This window comes from Myotis brandtii, unplaced genomic scaffold (genome assembly GCF_000412655.1).
Source record: "Myotis brandtii unplaced genomic scaffold, ASM41265v1 scaffold3255, whole genome shotgun sequence".
Classification (NCBI taxonomy): Eukaryota; Metazoa; Chordata; class Mammalia; order Chiroptera; family Vespertilionidae; genus Myotis; species Myotis brandtii.
In genome coordinates this window covers 43,235-55,129 of record NW_005362505.1, presented here as the reverse complement: position 1 = coordinate 55,129, position 11,895 = coordinate 43,235, and the positions used below count along the sequence as shown (strand labels likewise).

Sequence of the window (11,895 nt, the reverse complement as noted above, 5' to 3'; positions counted from 1 at the left end):
TCCAGCAGAGGCTTTAGGCCTGGGCCAGGGAGGAGCCAGCCAAGGATTGTTGATGGCGGCAGAGGCGGGGAACCAGGGTGGAGCCAGCCAGCAATTGTTGACTTGCAGTGGCTGCAACAGTGCGGTGATGGGGCTGGTGCCTTCCCCTGATCAGCCCGTTCGACTCCCACAAAGGGTGGCCAGACTGTGGCTTAGGCCCACTCCCCAAGGGAGCAGGGAGCAGGTAGTAGGACATCCCCTAGGGCTCCCAGTATGTGATAGGGGGCAAGCTGGGCTGAGGGAACCCCCTCCCCAGTGCACAAATTTTTGTGCACCGGGCCCCTAGTATATATATATATGTCTATAATACACATTTGACTATGTTTATACATACACAAACATATGGACTATACAGCACATATGGACATATGTGAGATAAAAATATATACATATACACATATACATATGTAAATCAATAATCAGGAACAAGTACAATGAAAAAGTAGTGGCAGAGCAGACAATGCATTATTAGAAAGATTTAAGATCTATTTGAGATGAGGAATTGATAGGTAGAATGTATGGAATGAGGGAGTTGAGGGAAATAAAGACTTTCAGGGTGTCTCCCAGAGTTCAGCATTTAACAGACCAGATGAATGGAGAGAATATTTCTTTGAGGTATGGCTTAAGAAAAGAAGAGCAATTTTAAACATGAGAGTAGAATGTTTATGTGTATATATGCTTGTGAATAAGTTTGGTTTGGAACAGATTGATCAGATAGATTTGAATGTACATGAATCTTCAGGAGGTTTTGTTTATAAGGCACTTGATTATTTGAGTCTAGAGCTCATGGTTCATCTTTTTTTTTAATGATATAATTCCATTTTTATTTAAAAAAAACTCTAACATTAAACCAGAACATATAACAATGGTATGAATAGAGGGATTAATGGAGCAGAGCCTGTCATTTTTAATATTTTATATTTCTGTATGTATTTGTAATATATTTATGTCAATGTATGTATTTTATATTTTTTAAATTTTGTTTTATTACTTAAAGTATTACAAAGAATATTACATATGTCTCCTTTTTTATTTCTCCTCTTGATTTTCCCCAGCCTCCCCCCCGCCCCCATGTCTTGTGTCCATTGGTTATGCTTATATGCATGCATACAAGTCCTTCGGTTGATCTCTTACCTCCCCCCCAACCCTCCCCGACCTTCCCACTGTAGTTTGACAGTCTGTTCAATGCTGCTCTTCCTCTGTATCTATTTTTGTTCATCAATTGATAATGGTCTTTATTATCCACAAATGAGTGAGATCATGTGGTATTTTTCTTTCATTGACTGGCTTATTTCACTTAGCATAATGCTCTCCAGTTCCATCCATGCTGTTGCAAATGGTAAGAATTCCTTCTTTTTTACAGCAGCATAGTATTCCATCGTGTAGATGTACCACAGTTTTCTAATCCATTCATCTACTGATGGGCACTTAGGCTGTTTCCAAATCTTAGCTATGGTGAATTGTGCTGCTATGAACATAGGGGTGCATATATCCTTTCTGATTGGTGTTTTTGGTTTCTTGGGATATATTCCTAGAAGTGGGATCACAGGGTCAAATGGGAGTTCCATTTCCAGTTTTTTGAGGAAACTCCATACTGTCTTCCATAGTGGCTGCACCAGTCTGCATTCCCACCAGCAGTGCACAAGTGTTCCTTTTTCTCCACATCCTCTCCAGCACTTGTCATTTGTTGATTTGTTGATGATAGCCAGTCTGACAGGTGTGAGATGGTACCTCATTGTTGTTTTGATTTGCATCTCTCGGATGATTAGTGACTTTGAGCATGTTTTCATATGTCTCTTGGCTTTCTGAATGTCCTCTTTTAAAAGTTTCAAAAGAGGACATTCAGAAAGCCAAGAGACATATGAAAACATGCTCAAAGTCACTAATCATCCAAGAGATGCAAATCAAAACAACAATGAGGTACCATCTCACACCTGTCAGAATGGCTATCATCAACAAATCAACAAACGACAAGTGCTGGAGAGGATGTGGAGAAAAGGGAACACTCGTGCACTGCTGGTGGGAATGCAGACTGGTGCAGCCACTATGGAAGACAGTATGGAGTTTCCTCAAAAAACTAAAAATGGAACTCCCATTTGACCCAGTGATCCCACTTCTAGGAATATATCCCAAGAAACCAGAAACACCAATCAGAAAGGATATGTGCATCCCTATGTTCATGGTTCATCTTTGATCTCCTCTTCAGAGGGCAGGGACTGCTCTGCCTCAACAGAACATCCACCTTGCAATTCTGATATGTCACTGTACAGGCTCTCAAGACCACACATTTGAATCAACTAGGGAATATTTTAGAGTAGCTTTGGAGTGGGGAATGCCATTGGCATTATTTATTTATTTACTTATTTATTTTTGGCATTGTGTATCAATTTTTAATTGAGAATTCACATAACATAACATTTACTATTTAAAAGTGTACAAGTCAGTGGTTTTTAGTATACTCAGTGTTGTACAACCATCATACTATTTGATTCCAGAATATTTTCATCGCCCTAAAAAGAAACCCATGCCTCCAAATTACTCCCTACCTCCATCCCTGGCAATCACTTCTTTATGGTTTCTTTATAAGTTATTTCTTATTCTGTTGATCTTCCAGTTCTGGACATTTCATATCAGTGGAATCATATAATATGTGGCTTTTGTGACCTGCTTCTTTCACTTAGCAAAAACGCTTTCAACGTTCATCCATGTTGCAGCAGGTGTCAGTACTTCACTCCTTTTTATGGCTTAACTAGAGGCCTGGTGCACAAAATTCATGCATGCTGGGGGGAGGGAGGTCCCTCAGCCCAGCCTGCAGCCTCTCACAATCCAGGACCCCTCAGGGGATGTTGGAGAGCCAGTTTCAGCCCGACAGCAGAACGACCGGTCGCTATGACGCACACTGACTACCAGGGGGCAGATGCTCAATGCAGGAGCACTGCTCAGCCAGAAGCCAGGCTCATGGCTGGTGAGTGCAGAGGCAGTGGTGGAAGCCTCTCCTGCCTCTGCAGCAGCACTAAGGATGTGGGATTGGGCCTAAACCAGCAGTCAGACATCCCCTGAGGGATCCCAGATTGCGAGAGGGTGCAGGCCTGGCTGAGGGACCATCCCCCCATGCATGAATTTCATGCACCAGGCCTCTAGTATAGTATAATGTCATCTGCAAATTGTGACAATTTTACTTCTTCCTTACCAATCTAGATGCCATTTATTTCTTTTTCTTGTCTTAATGTTGTGGCATGACTTCCAATACTATGGTGAATAGAAGTGGTGATAATGGGCATCATTATCTTGTTCCTCATCTTAGAGAAAAGGTTTTCAGCTTTTTACCATTGAGTAATGATATTAGCTGTGGATTTGTCATATGTCACCTTTATTATGTTAAAATATGTTCTCTGTATGCTCACTTTGTTGAATTTTTATTATAAAAGAATGCTGAATTTTGTCAAATGGTTTTTCTGCAAATATTGAGATGATCATATGATTTTTTTATTTTGTTGATGTGATGTGTCATATTGATTGATTTATGAATGTTAAAGAATTCTGTATTCCTGGGATAAATCCCACTGGGCATAGTGTATAATCCTCTTATTTGTATTTCATTTCTTTTTAAAAAATATTTTTAATTTATCTTTATTGTTGAAAGTATTACAGATGTCCCCTTTTCACACCCATTGCCCCCCTCCATTGCCTAAGCCCCCTTCTCCTGCCTACCACACTATTATCTGTGTCCATGGGTTATGCATATATGCATATAAGTTCTTTAATCTCTTCCTGTCCCCTCCCTATAATCCTTTTAATGTATTGTTAAATCCATATTGCTAATATTTTGTTGAGAATTTTTAGAAATATGTTTTTATTAATTTCAAAAAGAGGATGGGAGAAAGATAAAGAGATAGAAACATCAAGAGCAACATCGATTGGCTGCCTCCTGCAAGCCCCTTAATGGGGATTTTTGCATCTATGCTCATCAAGGATATTGGACTTTAATTTTCTGTTTTGATAATGTGTTTGTCTGGTTTTGGTTTTATGGTAATGCTGGCTTTGTAGAATGAATTAGAAGCATTCCAACCTCTTCAATTTGGGGGAATAGATTGAAAAGGAAGCTGTCTGGTCTTGGAATTTTGTTTGTGGGAGTATTTTTTTATTACTGTTTCAATTTCATAGCTAATAATCAGTCTTCTTAGATTTGCTATTTCTTCCTTGTCCAGTCTTGGAAAGTTGTATGCTTCTAGAAATTAATACACTTCTTGTAGTTTGTCCACTTGTTGGCACATAATAGTTCATAGTGTTCTTTAATGATTCTTTGTCTTTCTGTGCTGTTGGATATAATTTTTCTTCTTTAATTTTTCATTTTATTTATTTGGGAAATATTTTTTCTTGATCAGTTTGGCTATGGTTTCATCATTTTTGTTTAATAGTGTATTGGTTTAAATAGACATCCAAATATATGTACTGCCTTGGCTGGTGCAGCTTTGTTGGTTGAGTGTCGTTCAATGCACCAAAAGGTCACCAGTTCAATTCCTGGTCAGGATAAACATGCCAGGGTTGTGAGTTTGATCCCTAGTGGGGGTAGGTGTGTGTGTGTGTGTGTGTGTGTGTGTGTGTGCAGGAGGCAGATTGATTATTCTCACTCATCATTGATGTTTCTATTTCTCTCTCCCTCTCCCTTTCTTCCTCTCTAAAGTCAATAAAAACATATTTATAAAAACAAATATATGTACAAGTTGTAATTCATTGATATATTTTTAGTTATAAAACAATAGAGCTAATCTTCTGTTTCTCTCATTTTATTTTCTTGCAACATTTATTGAAGAACTTGGATCATTTCTTGTAGTGCTTTCCATGTCTACATTTTGCTGATTGCATCTCTGTCGATTTTTTTCCATATATTCTTTATTTTTTTTACATGCCCTAAAATTAGAAGTTAAAATAAAAATTTAATCAGATTTGAGGTTTTTCTTTTTTTCTTTTCCTTTTTTACCAGGAACATGTCATCAATATTTTGTTATTACTTCCAGAATAATCTCTGGTTGTCTCACTTTCTGTCATATTAGCAGTCATTGGTTTTCAGTGACTAGGTTATTAATATGTTACATTACTTACTTAAATAATCATTATATTGGCAACTATTATAACACTAAGTATTTTTTAAAATATATTTTATTGATTTTTGACAGAGAGGAAGGGAGAGTGATAGAGAGTTAGAAACATCGATGGGCGAGAAATATCGATCAGCTGACTCCTGCACACCTCCTACTGGGGATGTGCCCGCAACCAAGGTACATGCCCTTGACTGGAATCGAACCTGGGACCTTTCAGTCCACAGGCCGACGCTCTATCCACTGAGTCAAACCGGCTAGGGCAACACTAAGTATTTTTAAATTAATACTTTATTGATCAAATTATTTTACTTATTTCTTATATATTAGTTTTTCATCTATCTTTTTTTACATATTCTCATTGCCATTTGAAATTTTTCTTAAATACTTTTTATATAATCTATGGTAATAGTAAATTCTTTACATCCTTGACTATTTTTTTGTTCTTATAAGAAATTATTTAGAATAGGTAAAATTGTGGGCTAAAAACACAATTACTCATTAGAATCCCACATATTGTTATTGTTTCTTCTAACATCTAATGATATAAATAAGATGTTCACTGTCCACTTAATACTATGTTCATTTAAGATGGGAATTACTTATGGCTTTATGAATTTAAATTCACTTATAGGAAGTTGTTAGGGGGAAATTATATATCTGAACACTTATTGGCCCTCATTCATATAAAAATCTTGGCCAAAAAAAATCATAAGAATTTTTAGTTTACTACTTATTACTTGGGATTCCTGGCTGAACAAAAGTGGAGAAATGGTAAAATTAATTCAAGAAGGCGGAGTGAACAATTAAATAATGTCAAAGTTGAATCAAGTCTTAGTAATTTTTAGGGAACAGAATGACGTAAGAGCTGGATAAATCAATCTATGTGAACAGCAATGTCACAGCATGAGCTCGGAGAGACCTGCATTGCACTCTTTTTGGGTGCTAGAGATATAGATGCCAATATAAACATTGAAAAAAGACAGTGAAAAACCTGAGAAGTACAGTTATGATTTTGTGTATTACTAGCTGAAGGTCAGAGCAGAAGCAGAGTCACTCTGTGATTGGGCATTGAGATACTATAACTTAACCTTAGCATATAAATGTATAACTTGACAAAATATAATTTGAGATTTACTTTGTTTTCTCTCTGAAAAGAGGATGAACTTTAGGCTAATAATCAGGCAGAAAGTGGGGCCTTACAGGGAATGGAATATAAATATGTGCTGGAAAAATGATAGATTAGAGTCATGACTAACCCTGACCACTTACCTCTTACTGTGAGGTATAAAGAACTGATAAGCACAGTGTAAAATACCATCAAAATCATTACCATCTTTGCCATATCCCATATCCAGTCATTATACAAAGAAAAGAAAGGATCTGCAATAGAAACTGGGAAAGGTGTAAAAATTAGAAAATTAATTAAACTGAGAACAATGGGGAGAGAATATTCAAGAACCAACATTTAGTAACTTATACTTGTATTGATAATTTAGTATTTAGAAGCCATCATTTTACTACTTAAAATGAACTAATCCAATTAATACTTATAACAAGTCTATAAAGTAGACTCTTCTATATTCTTTTATCTATTTCTTATTAATTTTGAGTTGATGTTCTAATAAGATGAAATTTGGATGAGTAGAATTCATTTTGTGTTTGAGAGAGTTGTGGATCTTTGGGGATGAAACGTTTATCATAGGCAGAATGGACCCCCTCCCTCAGAGATGCCTATACCCCAATCCTTGGAACCTGTGAATATCTTGCACTGCATGGAAAAAGAGATTTTGCAGATATAATTAAGGTTATGAACCTTAATTATGGAAGATTTTTCAGGAATATTTAGGTGGAGCATATCTAATCATATGAGCCCAAGAAAGAAGAAACTTTGTCTGGTTGCAGTCAGAAATATGTGGCAAAAGGAGAAGTCAGAGATTCCAAATGCTGAGAGGGACTTGACCCACCATTATTGGCAGAGCATCATAAAAAGCAAGTGAAGAAATCCAGGCAGCTTCTAGTCCTTCTGCTGATAATCAGCAAGGAAGTGGAACCTAAGTACTACAACTACAAATAAATGAAATTGTCCAACAAACTAAATAACTTTGGAGGTAGATGAGTGAGGCTCGGAGTATAATCAATCCTGGGGTAAAATTCCTTTTCATCATGAATCATCATGAATTGTGAAACTAGAATAAATGATCTGTTCTAAAGTATAATGGTGCAATAGGTATAGGAAAACCATTATAGACATTCCATTGAAATGAAGAGAAAATGAGAAGAAAAAATGTAGTTACTACGACCAAACAATTTCAAATTTCTATGGGGCAAACTCCATTAGGTTTCAAGTCCTGGGGATAATTCTCTAGGCCACATGGCTCTGGCCTCTGGGCCTGGAGTCCTTATTCCAATTTCATAAAGTATAGTGTATGGTAGTAGGTTGAATAATGGACTCCAAAGATTTTAAGTATCTAATCCATGGTACCTAATGTGGTAAAAGAGTATTTGCAGATGTGATTAAGTTTAGGATCTTAAGGTGGGGACATTATTCTAAATTATTTGGGTGGGCCCAGTGCAATCACTAGTACCCTTATAAGAGAGAGGCAGTTTATTTTGCACACAGAGAAGAGGATGTGAAGATAGAGCAGAGAGAGATTTAAAGATGCTATGCTGCTGGCTTTGAAGATGGAGGAATGGGCCATGAACCAAGGAATGCAAGGATGAAGCTCTAGTAGCTGTAAAAGACAAGGGAATGGAATTTTCCTAGAGTCCCAGTGGTTCTCAGCCTTCCTAATACCGCGACCCTTTAATATAGTTCCTCATGTTGTGGTGACCCCCAATTTCATTGTTACAAATTGAACATAATTAAAGCATAGTGATTAATCAAAAACACAATATGTAATTATATATGTGTTTTCCGATGGTCTTAGGCGACCCCTGTGAAAGGGTCGTTCGACCCCCAAAAGGGTCGCGACCCACAAGTTGAGAACCGCTGTGACCTAGACCCTCTGGAGAATGCACAGCCTTTGTGACACCTTGGATTCAGCTGAGTGATACCTGTGTTGCTCTAAGGCACTAAGTTTGTGGTAAATTGATACAGTGGCCATAGGACAGTAATATCTGTTTGTAGCTTAGAGTTTTATTGTCTTGTTTTCTGTCAGTAAATTTTGGAAATTCAACAGTCTTCTTTCATTTTATCTTTTTGACCCGGTTAGTACAAGTTGGCAATTTTTCTGCTGGTGTAACATTCTCAAGTGCCTTGAGGTTTTCCTGTGTATGTTAGGACAAACTCTTTTTCTATTTTTCTCTCCAATTCCCATCCCCTAACTCTCCCAGGTTCTTATTGCCAACAATGGCATTGCAGCAGTGAAATGCATGCGGTCTATCCGTCGGTGGTCCTACGAGATGTTTCGAAATGAACGTGCAATCCGATTTGTTGTCATGGTCACACCTGAAGACCTTAAAGCCAATGCAGGTGAGTTATTTGCATTAAGAAAGCATCACTCTAGAGCAGCCGTGGGCAAGGATCCGGCCCTTTTGAAATGAATAAAACTAAAAAAAAAAAGACCGTACCCTTTTATGTAATGGTGTTTACTTTGAATTTATATTAGTTCACACAAACACTCCATCCATGCTTTTGTTCCGGCCCTCCGGTCCAGTTTAAGAACCCATTGTGGCCCTCGAGTCAAAAAGTTTGCCCACCCCTGCCCTAGGCTTTCTTCTAGAGCACACTTTACTAATAGTGACTGTCCTAATTTTAGCATTTTTTAAAAATCATTTGAATTTCTGAGAACTTCCCACATTATCAAGTCCGAGTTCCTTTTTGATTAACAGTTATTACATCAGTCTTTTTCCCCCTCTTATATTTTACTATAAGCAGCAAAAAGAAACCAGACCACATCTTCACATGGGATATTACAAAATACTTTCAGAAGAATAAAAATAAAAACATAACATAACAAAATATATGCGAAGCATATAAAGCAGCACTTAGAAGAAAAATTATAATTATAAATACCTACATTAAAAAGGAAAAAGAATCTCAAATCTATAACCTAACTTTCACCATAAGACACTGAAGCAAGACAAGCACACTATAATCAAAGCAGATAGAAGGAAGGAAATTATAAAAATTAAAGCAGAAATAAAAAAATGGATACTAGAAAAATAATGGAGAAAATCAATAAAACCAAGAGTGAATTACATAAGAAGATTAAGAAAATTTACTAAGAAAGAGAAAGGAAAAGAAAAAAAGATCCTAATTACTAAAATTAGGAGTAAAATGGGAGACATCATTTCCAAGATCACAGAAATAAAAGGATTTTAAGGAAATATTATGAAGAAATAAATACAAAAAAAATTTAGGTAACACAGAGGAAATGGGAAAATTACTAGAAAAATACAAACAGTGAAATTGACCTAAGAAGGAAAAGAAAACATGTATAGGCCTATAACATGCAAAAACTGAATTTATATGTTAAAAATTTCTCCACAAAGGAAAGCTCAGACTCAATTGGCTTCACATGTAATTCTACCAAACATTTATAGAATTTATACTATTCCTTCACAAACTCTTCCAAAATATAGAAAAGACAGAACCACTTCCCATATGATTGGATCAGACCAGTATTACTCTTGTTTTAAAGCCAGACAAAGACATAACAGGAAAAGAAAACTACAACAAATATATCTTATGAATATAGACACAAAATCCTGAACCAGAAGAATTATTCCTCAATTTAAAAAGTAATACTTGCAAACCAAATCATGCCTTATATAAAAAATATTATTCACCATGACCATGTGGGACTTTTCATAGGAATGAAAGGTAGTTTAGCCCTAATCAGTTTGGCTCAGTGGATAGAGCATTATCCTGTGGAGTGAAGGGTCCTGGGTACAATTCCAGTCAAGGGCACGTACCTTGGTTGCAGGGTCCTCCCAGGCCCAGGCCCTGGTTGGGGCTCGTGCAGGAGGCAGCAAATCAATGTGTTTCTCTCACATCAATATTTCTGTCTGTCTCTCCCTCTCTCTTCCATCCTCTCTAAAAAATCTATGGGAAACATATCCTTGGGTGAGGATTAAAAAAAGAAAGTTATTTTAATTTCTAAAAACTAATATAATACAATTAATAAAAGACCAAACAATATATTCATCTCAATAGATTCAGAAAAAGCATGTGATGAAACACAAGCACTTTTCATGATAAAAACAATAAAGAAGTCAGGGACAGAAAAGAACTTTCTTTTAAAAATTTTTTATTGATTTCAGAGAGGAAGGGAGAGGGAGAAAGAGATAGAAGCACCAAAGAATCATTGATCTGCTGCTTCCTTCACGCCTCTACTGGGCTTCAAGCCTACAACCCAGGTATGTGCCCTGACCAGGAATCAAACCGAAACCTCCTGTTCATGGGTTGATGCTCAATCACTGAGCTACTGTGGCTGGGTAAAAGAACTTTCAGTTTGATAAAAAGCCATCTATGAAAACACCCACAGCTGAATGAAACTATGTAGTGAAAGAGCTTTATGATCAGTGACAATACAAGGATGCCTGCTCTTACTACTTATATTCAATGATGCACTGGATTTCCTAATCAGGGCAATTTGGCAAGAATAAGAATGGATATGTCCTTAAGCAACGTTGAGAACATCATCGGTAGTTACAGGACCTTCAGTCCTTGACACCCACAACAACCTCAGTGTTGGAATTTGGTCCTCTAAGATGTCACCCAAACCACTGATCTTCCAGGTGATAATGAGAGTCACACAGCTTAACTAATCCCAACCCCCCCCCCCCCCCCCGCCCAGGAAACATATTTCCAGGAAAAGAGAGGGTTCCTGACCCCATTTACCTTGTATCCGGAAATGCAGATATATACCGAGCATTGCACAAAAGCATATAAAACCCAGTCCTTGAGCAGGAATTGTGTTCATTATGCGAATGGAGTCACATCCAAAAACTAGAAAAGAGAGAATTAATTAATGAGGAATGCAGGAATCAGGGGGATCACTGACCTAAGGGTCATTATTAGAAAAAGCATAGCCATTGCCCCATGCCCACTCAACCTAGACAGGACTCAGGATGTGAGTTTAGTTTGTGGGTGGTGGCAGTGTCTAGTAAGATTGGACTTGTAGACTAATAGGGCTAAGAGGAGTTTCCATTCCTAATTCTCACCACCTAACCTACCATAAGATTAATCTGTCTGGAGGATTGGAAAGAGGCCCTAGGAATCTTCATCAGATTTCTGGGGATTCTGAGGATTGTGGGACTGACCAGATGTAGCTGTGGTGACACTCATCTGGCTGAAAGAAAAATCTATCTGTATCCACAGACTCTAAATATACTTACACCTTTCAGCCTGAATTCCACTGTCAAGGAATTTATTTCTACAGACTAAACAGAGATTATTATAATGTTTTTTTATGTATTACTAAAATATGCATTCATTTATTCTTTGATTTATATTACCTTCCAGAGTAAAATAACCAGAACACTCAGGTACTTTCTAAAGAAACTCAATTGTAGTAAAATGATCATCACCACTCAAGGCCTTTCATGGGGAAGCAAGGAAATTCTAATCATCTATATATATATATATAAAAAGCCAGCTACCATACGGGCCATAATGACCTAACAACCAGTCTCTATGATGCCCACTGTGGCCAGCGAACCAGCCTGACCAGGGGGTGGGGCTGGCGGCCAACCTCGCAGCCCCTTCCCTCTGACGGCCTACCCCTGATCAGACTCTTCCACCTTCATC

At 37.4% G+C, this 11,895-nt stretch overlaps 1 protein-coding gene and 1 pseudogene across 3 annotated transcripts in view; one reads left to right on the top strand and one right to left on the bottom strand.

The window, feature by feature from the left end:
• Positions 1 to 2,788, top strand: part of LOC102240330 — a 7,319-nt pseudogene extending 4,531 nt beyond the window's left edge.
• A 2,001-nt stretch (positions 2,789 to 4,789) lies between these two features.
• LOC102240020 (selection and upkeep of intraepithelial T-cells protein 8) overlaps positions 4,790 to 11,895 on the bottom strand; it is a 32,988-nt gene continuing 25,882 nt past the window's right edge. For 2 of the 3 annotated variants that reach the window (XM_014543429.1, XM_014543430.1), the window contains 3 exons: positions 10,987 to 11,094; positions 6,411 to 6,533; positions 4,790 to 4,950 (listed from right to left, as the gene is read on the bottom strand). In XM_014543429.1, coding sequence (XP_014398915.1) covers positions 4,886 to 4,950; positions 6,411 to 6,533; positions 10,987 to 11,094 — 296 coding nt within the window. In that variant the 3' untranslated portion in view covers positions 4,790 to 4,885. Of the gene's footprint in view, positions 4,951 to 6,410; positions 6,534 to 6,625; positions 6,910 to 10,986; positions 11,095 to 11,895 lie in introns of those variants that run through there. The other variant, XM_014543431.1, reaches the window with a different exon arrangement.